The sequence below is a fragment of the Ambystoma mexicanum genome, chromosome 4q, assembly GCF_040938575.1.
Source record: "Ambystoma mexicanum isolate Mex_15411 chromosome 4q, UKY_AmexF1_1, whole genome shotgun sequence".
NCBI lineage: Eukaryota > Metazoa > Chordata > Amphibia > Caudata > Ambystomatidae > Ambystoma > Ambystoma mexicanum.
This window is the reverse complement of record NC_090928.1, coordinates 1291478421-1291496082: the sequence shown is the minus strand read 5'-3', so window position 1 is coordinate 1291496082 and position 17662 is coordinate 1291478421. Positions and strand designations below refer to the sequence as shown.

At 46.5% G+C, this 17662-nt stretch overlaps 1 protein-coding gene across 1 annotated transcript in view; it reads right to left on the bottom strand.

The window, feature by feature from the left end:
- LOC138467383 (zinc finger protein 91-like) overlaps positions 1 to 17662 on the bottom strand; it is a 257857-nt gene that overhangs the window by 120158 nt on the left and 120037 nt on the right. Inside the window, exons 7-9 of the mRNA XM_069607338.1 lie at positions 14290 to 14556; positions 2204 to 2269; positions 1648 to 1815 (exon numbers count right to left, since the gene is read on the bottom strand). Coding sequence (XP_069463439.1) covers positions 1648 to 1815; positions 2204 to 2269; positions 14290 to 14556 — 501 coding nt within the window. The remainder of the gene's footprint in view (positions 1 to 1647; positions 1816 to 2203; positions 2270 to 14289; positions 14557 to 17662) is intronic.

The following is a 17662-nucleotide window of genomic DNA, read 5'->3' as shown; positions in this document are numbered from 1 at the left end:
CCCAAAAACCCTCACCCCCCTACCCATCCCCCCACAACTCCCCACACATGTCCCATTGAGTCTCCAAAGCATACATGAGGCTGCCCTGACAATTAATTGGCACTCCCTGGTTCAGGGGGCGGCCTGTCTTGCCGGCACAGGGTACGTGCCGACCTGCGGAGTGGGCTTGTTTGTGTAGAACTGGAGGAAGACGGTGTGGCCGCCTGCTGTGAGTGTGTAGCGGGATGCCCTGCCTCCATGGCATCCACAATGTGGCCTAACACCTGCCGGAGGGCTGAGACCTCCTCGCAGAGGCGGCTGGTGTTGTCAGCGAATGATTTGGCCATGGAGGCAGTGTTGTCCGTGATGGACCTGCCTAGAGCGGCTAAGTCCTGACGCCACTCCTGTCTGGCCAGTCTGCTGTCCTGGACAAACTCCCGCACAAGGGCAGTAAGCAGGTCAGACTGCTGCGGCCCTGCGGGTGCACCTGTGGAGGGAGCCGGCCCCTGGCTGTCCTGCGCAGCCTGCTCAGCCTCCCTAGTCGTGGAAATTGGACTGAAGTCTCCCTCAGTCTGCTCATGACCAGACTGCTCCGGGGTGGTGGCATGCTCTGTATCGAGGGACGATACTTGGGGGGATGCCAGTGGAGTTGGGGTATGGACCACTTCAGAAACATCGTTCTCCATGGGCACCCATTTGTCGTCCTGTGTGTCCTGTGTGTCCTCCACAGTCAGGGGTGCCGTGGCTGCCACCGCCCCAGCCAAACTCGACTTCTCGGAGTGTGGTGCCTCGCATGAATCATCAGGACGGCCAATGGGTGGTGGTGCTGGTGGTGGTGATTCGCCCTCTACGGGCCTTGGTGGCACCTTGCCTGTTGGTACACGGCGCCCCCTGGATTGTCCCCTCGAGGTCGAAGGGCAGTTGCTGTCATCCTGGGACCTCTTCCGGAGTGTGGCCTGTGCAGGGGTTACGTCCTGGCCATCGCTGTCATGGTCAGTGCCTGTGGGGGTCGAATAGAGGGACGGCATGAGTGATGTTTTGATAGGCATCATACATACATTAGGACATCCACACAATTGGGATAATAGGCATTTGTGTTTGGATGACCACTTTCTTTGATACATGGGTGGTTTATGCAGGCATATGTCGGCGTCACTCATGTTGGCCAAGAGCAGTGCTATAGGACCTGCATAGTATTTTGGCCATGCACGCTGTGTGACTCATGGCATTTACATCTTTGTGTGGTATGTGTCATGTACGATATTGCCTTGCACCAGGCATCTGCATGTGTCTGTAATGCGTCAGCCTACTTTGCTGGGAGTGTATGTGTGTGTGTGTGTGGGACCATGACTTCACTTTTTGAACTGACTTATTGGTTGACTTTCATCATATTTACCATTGCAATGTTTACTTTGGACACTCACCTCCATCGCCCGATGTTGTGGCGCCACACTCCATCTCGCCAACACCTTCGATGCCTTCCATCCCTATCATTCTGGCGCAGATGTCCTCCCATGGGGTGAGCTTGATCGGGGAACTGGGACCTCCTCCTGTTCCCATGGCCTGGCTGCGGTTCACTGAGAGGATGTTTCGTACCCTTAGTCACAGGTCGTCCCAACGCTTGCAACAGTCTTTATTCGTGCGTGGGGTGTTCCCCACAGCACTGACCTTCTGGGCAACAAGTGCCCAGGTCTCTTTCTTCTTAAGTACTGCCTCTCTCCTCATGTTATTTGAGAACACTATGGCTGCATGCTCCTGTAGTGTGTCTACCAGCATCTGCAGATCATCCTCACTGAACCTTTCTTTCCGCTGGCGGGCAGCTCCCTTCTTCAGGGCCTTGGGCATAGTGGTGTTAGAGGTGGATATTTTCTAATAATCAGCAGAGTCCCAGGGGTCCTGTGTGATGAGGATGACAATGGATTGTGTTTTTAAAGATGGCCGCCGTGCTCCGACCCGTTCCTGTGCGATGACGCTACTTCCGGTTCCGCTTATTAGCGGTGACCGTTATTAGCGGTCACCGCTATTTACAATCACAGCTAATGCCGCATTGGACAATGTCGGTAGTGTTATCTGAGCTATGCTTGATGCCGCTAAGGGCATTTTGGGTGCCTTTAATGGCATGGTGTAAAGCTCGTGCCCGCGAAGTCGGAATAGTCCTCTATTAGCGGACTGGTGACAGCATGGACACGCTATTTACGCCATACCGGTAAGGAACGTTACTTACCTCCAAACTCGGAATGAGGGCCCAAATTTCTTCTCTCTGGAATAGACAGATGTTCTCATCAGTGTTCTGTGGGATAATTAGGTTAATTGTTTATTAATCCCTTATATGTGAAGAAATACAACGTATTCTTCATTTGATGAACCTCATACACATATTTAATTTTTTTACATGTAAAACTACATTACTGACCTTATTTTGATAATTTCTTTCCCAAGCAGTAGCTGTTGAATATTTTTTGTTGGTCTTCATATAAGGAAATTCTGTGAAAAATGAGCAGTCTAACCGTATTTATGTTTCATTCACAGCCTTTCATTCACCTATAACACTAGCTCAACGCAGATATCAGTTCTATAGTCCGTTTTGCTGAAGCATGCTTTCTAGTGACATAAACACTTGTAAGTTGGAGAATTCACTTTTTCTATTTTTCCCAAGGATTTCATTGGTTCGTAGACATCACCTGCTCAAGGTTTTACATTGATTAGTGAATGGTAATTGAAGCAAACAGTTTAACAGTTTCCCATTACAATGCCTCCCCATGTGGTGCCCCATTTATTCACACCCCACGCCTGAACAACTTGTTATTACTGAAGTGACATTTGTGCTGACCACCAGAACTTTAATATACTGCTATTGCTCAGCACCACTGAGAACGGAACACGAGACACTCTGCAGCTGGTGGGAAAGGGGACATTCACACAATACCTGTTGGATGATGACCTTTCACAAACTGTGTGGTAGATACTTCGGAGGCTGGCCACCTCCCCAGAGCTCAAGAACTTACTGTCTGATTTGTTCTCCCAGGAATGCTACTCAGTCCAGTGTTCCTTTCTCACAGCTCCCTGCGGATGGGCATCGGCGGTCATGTGACTGGCACACTGGTACAGAGTCATTTTTCCCTGCTGCCATACTCGGTGGCTGGTTTGGCTGTTTTGGTTATGTTGCTTTTCTCACGACAAGTAGCTTAAGCCCGGATGTATACAAATTGTTTGAACTACAATTGTTCGAATTACAATTGACCTTTGCATAATTGACTGAATTTTGAAGGTCAATTGTTACATATATGCGAGAGGGACCCCCGCAATCCCTCACCCAATGCAAAACCCCCCACCCAAACCCATTATATATATATATATATATATATGAACAGTCAATTGTGCAAAGGTCAATTCGGACCCTTGAAATTCGGTCAATTCGGGCATTTGAACAATTGTGTTCAAACAATTTGGGTAATACCTTAAGCCTTAAGCCCCACCCCACCCCCCTTTGCAGATCCCTGTCATATTGGTCACATGATTCAGATCGAAGTTTCCCAGGTCCAGCCTGCCCAGAGGGATTTCCCACTAAGTCTATTTATGATAGCGCTATTTTTGTCCTTCCCTTCCTTTAACTAATGATAAGTGTGTATCTTGGACTGTGTACACACCCAATGCATCATTATGCCCTACCGTTCCCGGTGAAGCCCTTTGTACAGGGCATCTGTGGCTTAGAATACCAGTGTCATTTCCTGTGTAGCTGCCCCCACTGTCCCCCTTCTTTACTCTCGCAGTTGGTAGGTGCGTCCCTCTGTCTGGCACTGAATTAGCACCGTTAACACATTCCCCCCATCGATCAATCTTTCGATCGACATTTCTGTCCCTCTCATCCCTTTCCCCTTTTCCTTGAGCACCCACGTGCTGGTCATGTCCCCTTCCTCCTCGTATCCATCCAAATCTTCCTCAAAAATCAGTATCTTTGTTCCATCAGGTGAACACTCTCCCCACAATTGTCACACCTCGGGAGCAAACAGGTCTCACCTGGCTCCTGTTCGGTGTCTGTGGAAGCGTCAGTGGGGGATCCAGACTTCCTTCATTAGATTTCTTTCTGATGACAAACTCTCTTTGACGAGATATAGGCAATTCCGTTCAGTAGCCACTGCGTCAGTCTATTTGAACCAGCTGACACGAGCAGTCACTGAAAGAATTGTCCAAGTATTGGGGAAAAGCAATAGCTTAAAAAACCCCAACAAGGTTTTGTTATGTGAAATGCAGAATATCCAACTTCCAATATGCACCCATATGTAGATCTCAGAGCAGCAGAAGAACAGAAGCGAAATCCAAGAACGAGTCCGACTAGAGGAGCCAGAGCGGAGGTAAGTCAAAACACAATGCAGAAGTGGAAAAGCAGCATAGCGGGCAAAGGCTGGGGATAGTAAGGGAGAGTGTAAATAAGCAAGAAAGTACACTAGCGTCGGTACCCACAGCAAAGTAGAAAACGTACTGGGTTGCAGCGAGGAGACTCCGTTCTCAGAATAGCAAAATACTCCCATCCGCCATCTTGAAGGAAGACTAGACCGCTGCCTGTGTTTGTGATTAGTGCGTGCTGGTACAGTGATGTGAAGCCATTGCCCATCTCCATAATGAACTGCGCTGCGTTATGACAACAATGCTTCATAATTTTCCAAGTCTGGTGGGGGTGCTGTGAACATTATTTCTACTTCATTCCCTCTTTCATTCATACTGGGGTGTTCCTCACCTAATACCTCCTCAACCTTAGTGTTTTTTAATGCCATTATGTAACTATTCTTATGCTGGTGGCATTTATACCAATGGATGATCAGAAGACCAATGCAGGTGACGATGAGGATCGCAACAAGAACAGGCACAGTTAACTTAAATGCTGCTACAAGCCATTTGGGTGCCCAGGTGTATCATGAATCCAGCCAGGTTGCTGATGAAATGTCTTGCGTTTCTTTTGCCATTCTCTAGCGTATTGTTCTTATTTCCTCTAATGTGTCTGTGATTGTTTCATTTGCGGGAATTGCGGTAAAGCACAAGCCCATATCTTATGGCACACCCCTCCCTCTATTGCCGTCATAAGATACAAAATGAACCAATTGTGGAGGGTCATGAATCATAGGGCCTGTAGCTCTTCATGCACTGCGTTGAGTCCCTTTTCGGTTGCATTTGCCAGTTGAAGCTGTTTGTAACGTGTGATCTGTAACCACTTTGCATTGGCTGCTGCTTGTACCCCAGGAAGCAGGAGAGAGTTAAAGAAGACAGATGCTGAGCTGGACAATTTCAGTTGGGGTGGAATGTTCTCTAGGCTCTTGGTGGATTCCGCCAAGATGTAGTTGCTACTGGACCTTTTCTTCCTTGTTAATTGTGTTTGTATTTCTGCAGGCACTTTCTCTTCATACGCGAACATCTCACTGAGTGGTATAAAGTCTGCGTGGGACACAACTAACGTAGGATTATGGAGGGTTACCAGTGCGCACCCCCCCTTCAGTCTGGTGGTAACTGGGCGTATGCTCTCGTTCCATGCGCCCACCAGGTGTCCATCACAGCTGCAGTCCCCTTTTGCAATGCTTCAATGTCCATCATCCTCCTGCAACCAGTTCTCATCCCCAGCATTATTATTCCATTTGATCTGAAACACAAAGAATACTGTTTGAGCGGCTTTATGTTTTCTGGACATGGGTTTTCGTTTATACATGCTAAAGCATGCACATAATTGTTCCACATTTTCTTACATCCTGCATTTACTTTCTTAAACACCCTTTCTTTGAAGGCCACCAATCCTTCTGCATGGTACTGTGCCATTCCCCTTTCCCATTTTCCATTGTGAAGCACCGAACCCTGGATTTGCATCAAGGATCTGGAATGACACCATGGCACATCGTACCCTGTGGAGTTCTTACAGTATTTTCTTTTATGGACAGTGGGCATGTAGTAAAGTGACTTCCAGGCTTACTTAGGTTACATCAAGGGTTTATTAACAAGTACTTAAGTTACAGTTACAGAAGGTAAGGACAGGACATAACACTGCTTCCCATCACCCAGGCTGGGAAGCTCTAAATGCCTGAGCGTGGAACCCTTGGGTAAACATTCTGACATTCACAAGGCAACACACCACATGACATCACTAGCTCCTCACATACACAGGGAGGCACTATATAACAGGGCACCTGTTTTCTCTTTTGTGTCCCTTCTGTTACATATTCCAGAATCAACCTCTTTTCCCCCGTGCCATATTTCCTAACTATATGAAGTTGTCCTTGTACACCTCAACCTCAATACACTTTACTTCCAACGTATGCCCCTGGAACATACCCCTAGTCCTGCACAAAGCCATATGTACCAGACTTCCTCCCTCATCTGCTGTCACCTCTTGTGGCAAGAATTGCTTTGGCGTTCCTGTGAAGTGTGGGATGAGTGAGCACACGTAGCATGTACCATTGGTGCTCCTTGCCTGTCAAATACAAAGGGATATAGGGGACTCGACCTCCTCTCCCGAACCACAGAAGCCGAATAGATCGACCCTCCCACCGTGGTTGGCACAGGTGCCTGAAGTTAAAATACATAGGGAACCATGTGGCAGCCAATGGGGGGAAGAAGGAGTTAGGGAAAGGGGGTGGAATGACATAGGAAAGAAGGGGAAGACATAACATGCAAATACATAAACATAACAACCATTACTCCTGTACCTGTATCCTAAATCCTGAAACCTGACCTAACTTCCTACTACCAAAGGGATGTACCTATTGCATACCCATCTTAATGAGAGTTGAATCTCCTAAGAATATAACATACCATGGATTTTCTCTCACAAGACATCACATCTGCACATATAACATTGTGTTAGATACTCCTATATAACATTTCCTTGGTTAGCACAGCATAGCAACAATAATGATGGCACAAACAAAAAAGAGAGTTTCCCTTACATGATACACAAGACTCATGGCCCTCTGGGCACATTGAAGCGACAACCACATATGGTCAACAGAACACATAAAATAATGTGCCCCTGTTCAGGGGTAAATTGTGTTATTGCACGAAGAAACTTAACTAAAGCATGCTTCATACTCTCTGAAACACTTCATGACCAAATACCATAAAGGCAGGAAGAGTTTATCAGCGTGGTTGAGGCAAAAAACTACGCAGTGAGTTTCCTCACGCGTAACTTCAAGTTTATATCAAGAGAAAGTAGCTGCTTCGCATAGAATGCCTATGCTGGGGCATATAACAAAAGAATTCCACTTATCTGTTGGTCGGGGCACCTCACGAGGACACCCGGACCCTGAAGACTGGAGCAGAAAGAAGCAGAGAATTGCTTATTCATCACCGGCGCAGCCCAGGTTCATTGAAACTGCACACATGCTGCCTGCCATGCTCACCACCGCGGCCCGAAATGACGAGTAACAGACCTCCGGTGTTCCAAGCTTCACACGTCCTTCCGCAGCGCCACCTGTGCTGATAATCAGGAATTATCTGCACCAGAGTACGGGCGGCGGACTAAAGAGGGATCTTAATGACCCAGCTGGTGATCCGCGCGAAACCCAAGGACTACCAACAGTTCCCCCAGCATGCTGGGAAGTGTAGTCTCTTCCCTGTAAACACTATTTCCTGAACACAGAGCGCCTCCTTTTGCCCCAAACAGTATTTCTGACACTGCCCCACCTTCTTCATTTCCACATACCATATATTTTCTGAGGCCAGGTCCCTGCCTCCCTGACAATTTTGTATAATGTTTTTGGGCTAGTTATACTTCGCTTATTGCGTGTCTCCCCTTCACCACCAGCCGTTGGGCCCAAGTTATCCTTATGTGCTAAATACCAGAAAAGAAGAAAGAGGCAGAGATGCAGAACAACACATTTTTTACATTTACCCCACTCTTCTCTACAATCCCACCCCCTCTTCTTTTCGCTCGTCCTCTATTTCCATTGTGGGTTCTTCTGTAACACATTATTATAGTACAAAATGTTAATGCAATTTAGCTAATACGCCCCATCAAATGATTCCTCCTCTTGCCGATGTGCTGCTGGAATCGCGACAAACGTCTGAGTTATGTTTCCATGTACGTCTTTCTTTAATTTTCACTGCTGTGGGTGTTGAGAAGACCACTTCAAAAGGACCACAAAATCGAGGCTCGTTCCACGTTCTTACTCTATTTTGAATGAGTACTTTGTCCACTGGATAAAGAGGCTGTGTTTGTGGGAATGCTTGGCGAGCTGGTGCACACTCTTCGATGTTGGTTCAATCACGTGTAGATTGCTGTACCTGGTGGGACATGTAGCGAAGCACATTGGTCATCCCAATTAAATAGTCTTTAATATCATTGCCAAGAATGTTTGAGCTAGGGTTAGCATCTGAAATTGAACGTGAAGGAGGCGCTGGCACGTGCATTCTCCTTCCTGTTACAATTTCATTGTAACAGGAAGGAGAATGCACGTGCAGTGTAAGTGCAGTGTAAGGTGATGCTCCGCAGAAGGTGAATTTCGAAAGGGCAAAAGGTGCAAGAGGCAGGCCAAAAAGCCAATTTCGGTACATAGTAGTTGTTAGCTTGGCCAAGCGCTCTTTTAGTAATCCATTCATCGTCTCCACAATCCTGTTCGCCTGCGGTCAGTAAACCATTCACATTTTGTGTTTGATTCCTAAGAGATGTGTAATCTCCTCAAAGAGATTGTTGGCAAAGTGTTAGCAGTTATCTGAGCTTATCTCCTCACACTCCATCTTGGAAATACCTCCTTCACTAGAAACTTTACTGCAAATTTTGCATCATTCTCTATACAGGGTCCTACGTCAAGCCAACGTGGAAATTGACAGACCACTATGATTAGGTACCTGTGGAGGCATATCTTTCTTGCATGTCAACATAATTGATATGCAAGTGCCGGAAAGGCCATTCCGGCACTGGTATTGTTCCCCGCAAAGTTTGTAAAGTGTGGCCGGTGTAGGGGAAGCATCGTATCATGAGTATGACACTGACACAAAATGTACACTTTGTAAAACCTTTATTAAAGTTTCTGGGTTTGGGAAAAAAAACCTACTTTGCCCTATAACTAGGATGTGAGTAGTCTTGACTATCAAATAATAAATAAAACAGTACTAGTTGAGTCCATCAAATCAAAAAGGGCCTATACTAACAAAAACCTAATGCAGGCCCTATCTCTTGTACAAAAGTGTGTAAAGGAGAATGTATATGTAAAGGAAAACAGTGTGTTCAAATATAAAGAATAAACATGGCTTAATCAGTTCTCCTCCCCACGTTAGACAGCACGGAGTAAGGTGATCCCCGTAGGCAGGATGATACACCCTGGATCAGGTTCTTAACACAAAGGCAGTTTGAAAATGTGGATCGAGGCCCAGCTGGCCTTCCATGTTAAAGTCTCTATTTCCAGAGTTCTCAACCAGAAGGTTCACGCCAGTCCCCCTCTGTCAGGTTCAGACCTCTTAAAGCAAATGTTCACATCGGCCCTCCTCAGTCGGGCTCAGACCTTTCAAAACAAAAGTTCACATCGGTCCCCCTCAGTTGGGCTCAGACTTTTAAAAAGCAAAACTTCACCAACACTTGCAGGGGCTCCCTACCGCAGGCTTAATTCACATCTTTTAGGGGTTCCCTTCCTCTTACTCATTACACTTCCGGGCTCCCTCAGTCGGGCTCAGACCTTTTCCTGATGTCGAAGACTTTCAAATGTGCGTGGCTTTTTCTACAGACCTCTGCAGGACCACTTCGCCTCAAAGTTCAACATTCACCTTTTTACTCTCCCCTTTTCTTATTTTTGATCACTTTGCTTTTACAGTTCATTCACTTTATCGCTACAAACATTTCACCTTTCACAGAGACTTTCGAGTGGACTACTTCATTTCGCAGGACCACTCTGTTACACCGTATTGCTGGTTCCACAGCTATCCTTACTTTAAAGTTTATTCACAGGTCTGCCTTTCTTCGCATCTCATCCATACACATGCAGCCTTCACTTGTGCGATATAATGTTGCAACTTCAATCTTTCCTTAACACACACCGGTCTTTCACATTGCTTGCCAACTCACCGGCTGTATGCATCTCCTTCTTGTCTTTACAGTTTTCAATTTATGAGTCAAGGTTAGTACACCAGGCTTGCCCTTGCCACCCCAACTCTGCCATTCACCCGGGAGGGTGGCTGGCATCCTTGAAACACAATGCAGCCTTCTTGATTGGGATTTGGCCTTCTTCATGTGTCTTTCACTGCTTTTCTGAGGCAACAACCTCCTACAGGGAACTCCTGGGGTCCTCAAACCCATTGCTTCCATCCCTTGGTCCGCCGCTCTGCTCCAGTAGGGTTGCCTTCACCCCGGAAGTTCTGCTCTTACTCGTGTTCCACTTGCTCAGAGTGTGTCTCTATGTTACGCCTTTTATCATTGTGTGGAGAGCTAATTTGTATTAGATGTATGCACTTAAAGTCTAGTATCTGGCTTTGCCTGACATGATCAGCGGGACATGTCCATTGAGATGTGTAAGAGCTAGTCTTGTTATTCGAAGTCCCCCTCTTCCTCGGCCCACTGTTTGTGTGAAAAAGGGGGGTTGGAGCACTGGAGAATCCTAAAGAATAGGAGGGATCATGAATACGGGAAAGGGAGGAATACAGTGTCACACCATTGGTTGCCTCACCCCCTACTCCCCGAAGACCCCTCACGCAGGTGATCCCCTCACACTGGTCCCCCTCTAGGAACTGGATCCAAAAGTGATGGCTGTGTCTATGGGAATCGTGTTAAAGATTTCCTCCCTTCCTTCCCACCCTTCTTCCTTTCTGCTGCGATGAGTGGCACCTTTTCCCCTTCTCTGGGGTATCTCTGAACTCCCTCTGCCTCCGGTAAATATGCTGCTGCTTTTGCCACTCTGTCGGCCATTTCGTTACCCATTGATATCCTGTCTTGTTTTCCTGTGTGTGCGCGCATTTTATTATCACCTCCTCTGCTGGAACTTTTATGGCCTCAATTGAGTCTTTTAGTAGTTCTGCATGTTGTACGAGGGATCCGTCACTTCTTTTGAATCCCCTCCTTTTACACCATGCCAAGCCTGAATAGATAGTCGATGTGACATAGGCAGAGTCGAAAAAGATGTTTGCTGCATGCCCTTCAATCATTTTTAGTGCTCTTATCATCACCACTAATGTTGCTGCCTGTGCTGAATAATGTGAAGGTAGTCGCTGCTGAGCTGCTATTACATGTTCCCCATTTATGCAGCACACTACAGACGCACAATTATGTCTCCAGGTCAATACTTGATTACACATCAATATAGACCGTGTCTGCTCCTGTCATTTCTTCCTCATTTACCTGTACGTTGCCTTTCATCCTGTCCATGTGTGCTGCACAATGATGTATGTAATACCTTTCCTGTATGGGTTACGCTAGGTAGATGGCTGGATTTATACTTCGGCACCTTACCACCGCTATGGCTGGGTTGGTTAATATGACCTAATATCCCGATGCTCTTTGGGTAGTTAGTGTACTTTTTTATTTCCTAAGAATGGCGAATAATGACTGTTCCATGTACAATACTACAGGACACCTGAAAGGAAGGCAGACACTAGTGATCACAGTTCAAGGGTGTTTATTGAACTTTATCAGGGTTGTGAAAAAACCCCATCTAAACCTAAATCTAAAATGGGAGCAAGCTACGACCATCAAATAATAGTAATACAGTCCTAGTGGAGTCTAGTCAAATAAACAGTCCTATACTAAAAAAAAAAAAAATATTGCCAATCCTTACCGCTATGCTACAAAATAGTGTGGGATAATGTTCACAAAAAGAAAGAAGTGTTCACAAAATGATAAATCAGGATGTTTAGACCGTTGGCCTACCTTCCCCATGTTGTTTTTTTTTTTTAATTCAGTTTTATTGGTTTCTAAAGGCAACAAAGCATTAATACAAACAATGGCAACGGGGCACAGCCCGTGCCAACTTCAATTAGAGAACCATAATACTCTGCTGTATACACCCACCCTCCCCCCTCCCGCACAAGACCCCTAATGATAGGGCACACGATCCACATCTCCATGAATAACCGTTTCGGGCAGCTCCAACCGGGCATACAAGGAATAAACATAATGGACTTTACTTGGGGAAGTGCAATGAGACTTATACCCCAACCAGTTTTCGGGCCGGGTGGGGTGCGCATCTGTTAAACTCCTGTATCGTCCACAACATTGGAGAACGCTTCCATGAATTGCAGCCAATCAGTCTCAACTTGCGTGCTAGAGCCATGTATTGCTGCTGTTAGTCTCTCCATGAAATAAATGTCTTTGGCCACCGTCACCCATTCCCTCTTCGAGGGGTGGGATGCTCTCTTCCAAGTCCTGGCCCGTGCAGCTCTGGATGCCAATAGCAGAAAGTGTGTCAGGTCCGGGAGTTTCTCCCAGTGGTCGTCCCTGTGGCGGAGACCAAATATTAATAGCAATGAGTCTAATGGGTAAACCTCCTCTCCCGCCTCCCTTCCCCATGTTTTTAGCACGGGACAAGGTGGGTCACTCGAGCACAGTACACTCTTACGCTTCTTTGGCTCGAGGTCACAGTTCCTTTAACCAACATCAGGGCTTTCTGTGCCCAAGTCTCTTTCGTTCGAAGTCTCTTGCTTCTGATGGCCTGAGGTACCAGAAACAACAAAAAAGTTCAAATCCAAATATTAAAGTTTGGCGATTTACTTTTCACCATGGATCCCCTCGGCTGGGCTCAGATCCATCTTTCACAATTAGCCTTCCTCCGTCGGATTCGGACCAACTTTAATTTGCAGGCATCCATCAGTCGGGTTCACATTTGCCACAACAATATTTTCGTGGATGAGCTTTACTGTTCACGCCGGATTCCCCTCTTCCGGGCTCAGATCCCCTTTTAAACAATTAGTCCTACTCTTCCGGGCTCAGACCAATTTCAGTTCGTAGGCATCCCTCAGTCAGGTTCACATCTGCCAGAACAATATCTTCTCAGGTGAGTTTTACTGTTCACCCCAGATCCCCCTCTTCCAGGCTCAGACCAATTTCAGTTTGTTGGCAATCAAAGACTTTTGAATGTGCATGGGATTCAACTTAACCCGCTGCAGGACCACTTCGATTTCATCGTTCACTATTTACACGCTCTGGGGGTACCAAACAGAGACCTTTGAGTGAGCACCCACATGGCACCGGACCACTCTGTATCTGGTACCTATTTTGGTTTCATACACACAAGTTCTTTGTTCATACCATGTTGGCGCTTGAAACCTTGAGCCTAACACAGTCCGGTCTGATGTTAGGAATAAGGGTTTGCGGACTCCAGGGGACTGAAAAACTTAATTTACGGCCAAAAACAGCCTGAGGACTTAATTTCCCATGAAGCTGTGGGATTTCTGTAGTGGCAAATGGGCGCAGACTATTTAAACCCTCCCCGGCCCGTGCCACGTTGTTGCTGATTGTTGGCATGGAGGCACGGGCTGGAGGGGAGTTGGCGTTCAAAGTGGTCTGGACCTGGGCTGTAGTGGTGAGCATGTACAGAGGCGGCAGAGCTGATATGGAGGGAGATTCGTCCCTCCCGGCAGACAGAACAAGATGTGGCGGTGTCCCCCCAGCCCACAGTTAAGTGATCAGGGAAAGGTGGTGGGAATGTTGGCCCAGAAGGGACATTTCCTAGTTTAGTTTAGTTTAGTTTAGTTTATTATTTGTAGGGCGCGCCAAGCCCTGGAGCATCAGGGCGCACAAGACAAGAATATGCTCAACTTTGTTACAGGTACATCTGGGGACATCTGAATCAAGTGTTTGCTAAGTACACGTGCTAATTATCAGCACTATAGGATCCAGTGTGACTATTGCCGGCACGTGTGTTTTTGCAGCAGTGTTTCCTCATGAACTTGTCCATGCCTGCATGCACCCTGTGTAAAGCGGACCATATTAAGACCTTGTTAAGCGTTCCTTGTGTTTGAACTGAAGAGAGGGACTCTGTGTTGTTTGTGGCCATTTGCACTTGTCAAGATTTCCTAATAGGAGTAATATGTGTGTTACTGGTCACTGGTTCAAAATGCATTCCCATGAGAACACCTCTGCTCTGTGGTAGGCAATAGGTAACAGAACACTTAAAGAATTGGTGCGATCAAAAATGTTATTGTTTTAAAAGATGGGCAATAATCAAAAACATATATTGAACATCTTTTTAAAGAAAGTTTCTATCTAAACATTTGAGCAAACGAGACTCAAATTGTTTACATGGGGGCATCCATTTTGTGATTTAAAGCAGCCTCCTCTGTGCAAGTTAAGCTCTGCGTTTGCAGCAATAATCAAGCATGAAAAGCCCCCTATTGGGGGCTTTTGCTTACTGCAACCAGAGCAGAGCAGAACATGGAGAGGAGGCATTCCTTCACTTTCATTTTACGTTTTCGGTGCTCCCCAAGGTCATGGAAGCACAGAAAGCGTAAAATGAAAGGCAGAGCAATTAAAAATACTTTGCCGGCTGCCGGCATAATTTTCATAATTGCTGCCACTTTCTTTTCTAGTTTCCCATGCTCGGGAAACTCGAAAAAGTTGCAACAATTATGAATACTCTTCCGGATGCTGGCGAAGTATTCATAATTGACTGGACTTGCCTACAAGCAAAGGCACAGCAATTATAAATACAACGTTGTTGTATTTATGATTGCGGTGGCTTCAGCTTTGAATCTCCTGGCAAACTCAAAGCGAAAGCTGCTGCATTCATAAATACAACGCGGTTGTATTTATAATTGCTGTGGTTTTCTTTCAAGGTTTCCCGGGCTCCCCCAGCTCAGAGAAGCCCGGGAAACTTAAAAAGAAAACCACAGCATTTATAAATAGAACAACATTGTATTTATGATTGCGGTGGTTTAAAAAGATAATGAAAATAAAAGCACTTACTGGCAGCAGCCTTCCTGCCTGAATTCTCTGCTCTCTGGCACTAATGAAGCAAAAGCCGCTGTAATAAAAGCTACCAGCAGGTGGCTTTTGCTTCATTAGTGCTGCAAGGGCAGAGATTAACACAAGTACAGGAGGCTCATCCATTTCACAAAATGGATGCCTCCTAGTGCTTGAAATTATTGGGTTTGAGCATTATTTGCTCAAAAGTTTAAAAAGAAACCTTCTTAAAAAAGATGTTTAATATATGTTTTTGTTTATTGCCCATCTTTTAAGACAATCATATTTGAGCACACTATTCCTTTAAGGGTATCCTTACCACATGCATATGTATATGTCTATGTCCTTTCATGTTGTGTGCCAAGGCTGTTCTCGGGAGATATCCTGTTAACACATCATGTGCTTCTGTTTGTTGCTGGTTAGGAATGATGAGGTGTCTGAAACTAGATTTCCAGGGGCAATATCCTAATTAAAGAGGGTGCCATCCTATGTCAGGAATAGGCGCAGGAGGTGTTTCTCAGGTACAAGATGGTGTGTTATGCCATGTAAGGTTTTCCCTGTTCTCCCCCATACCTATCTAACTCTAACCCTCTTGCCGGTGACCCTAAACACCCCCTACCTATCCACAACTTCTCCCTAACCTTCTTCCCCCCATTGGCTGCCTTGAGGTTCCCTGTTTATTGAACATTCAGAAGCCCGTGCCAGCCAAGGTGGGAGGGGTCAACTTCATTTGGCTTCCGTGGCGAGGAAGGGGTTGCGAGATACTCCAGACGTGTGTCATATTCACCAACCCCCCATTGTGGGATAATAACGCCACCCAAGCCTTTTGGAGGAATTTGCTAATTTGCTAATTTGTACCGAAGATTCCTCCACAATTTCCTGGCCATTATTACCCCCATTACCAGGCTGTTGAGGAAGGTAACTAAGTTTCATTGGGATCAGGAGGCTGAGGAAGCATTTGGGAGACTAAAGGTGGGGCCAGAAAACCTCCCGTATTTCACAAGGGATCTAATTGTAAAGAAAAATATATATTAAGAGTTGCCGCTCAATTCAAAATTACCAGAACCATAAGCCACTGATCCTGTCGCGGCCACTGATCCTTGCTGTGTCTTCTCTGTGCTCCTTCACAGCTGCAGTGCCCTCCTCTTCGTGAGTGTTCTGAAGTGTCTTCTTCATTGAATTCCTGTTGCCGTGTTTCCACCTTCACATTGGGACTCTCTTCATACTCCAACAAATGACTAGCCAGGCCCAATCCAAATGCCGAAACACATCTATACACCTGTGCTACCTGGACTGTGCCTGCTGCAGCCACTGCCTTGGATCATTGTCACTGGTTCCTCTGACCCCTAATGCTGTCCCCCTTCTGTGCCATGTGAAAAATAGAGGGAATTCGTCCCTTCTTCCCATGGGGGAGCCACCCACTTTGGGACTAGGGAGGCGAGCTTGCTACGCAATACCCTCCCTTGTCAGGATTCCAGGTGGTGTCCCCGTTCCTAAATCACGTTATTTGCTGAACAATGAATCTTGTTCTCAGAAACCATACACAGCCACGCTTGCTGTCCCTCCATAGAAGAATCAGGTCTTATTCACCATTTAGTATCACCCATTACAAAACACATACATTTCTATCTCCCACAAGGAATCACACGTTGTATGGTAAGCAGTGGAGGTTGCCATGGAGATTGTGGCGTCCACACCAACTTTCCCACTACGTCACACGCACGCTGCAGGTCATGTGGTTATACAGCTTTTAAGCACCTCCTTGTCAGTCAATCGGTGCTTCTGATTTTGCTGAAGTGTGCTGTGTATTTCGCTACGTACTTTTGTTTACCTGGTTTTTCGGAACTTTTGCCTGTTTTCCTGGACTACGTTCTACGCTTACCTTGTTCTGCTAAAGTTTACCTCGGAACTACATCCTCTGATTTCCTCTTGACTCAGAATCTTATTTACAACCTGCCTAACGTTTTCACCCACTGGAACTGTGCTGCCCGCCCCGGACTACTCACACGGATTGCCTTGTTCTTGGATCATTTGCTGCCGCTGTCTTTGCTGAACTGTTTCTTCCTGGATACACTTACTGTGTAAGCTCAGAAGCCTTCTCCTCGCATCAGCCCCGTGCGGACTAGATATTGCCAGTGTATGTTGTTGGAGGCTTAAGGAGCGTCTTCGTTCCGTCGGATTTTGGGACAATCAAGGACTTCCTGGCCATCGGGCATAGCCCCTCCACCTTGTTGTTGCTTCTTGGGCTTACTCCTTAGTGTTTTTACCAGTGCTACGTTTAAAGGACCGTCTTCATTCACTAGCGGTTACGCTCACCTGGTCTCTGCGGAGGTGTTGGGGCACGGTTGCAGCCCTCCCTGAACTTGAATCACCCCCTTCAGGCCTCTCCCTCAGTAGAAAAGCTGTGAGCAGTGGTACGTGGGGATACTGCTCCTTTGAATTATGGAAGATAAGCTCTCCGTCCTGCTACTACTGGCAGGTGTCAGATCCTCACTCCTCTTGACAGGCGCAGAGGCAGCACAAACTCCTCCCTCCCCATTGGGTCTTGGCACCTGGGAAATGGAAACCGCAGGCCACCGCAACCCTCTGGGGAAAGAGGGTTAGGGTTCGTTGAGTGGATGGGTAGAGGGAGTTGAGGATAACCGGAAAGAGGTTTAGGGAATCACAATGGATGGGCAAGAGGGTTTTAGGGAAACATGCTCCTCGACTCCAGTGCCCTTCTTGCTGATGGTTGTTGGCAGTGGCTCCGCTCTCACACACTCTCATACTACCATCACTCTCTCAGAATTCCTCCTATGGAGGCCTTTGTATTGGAGCCTCTAA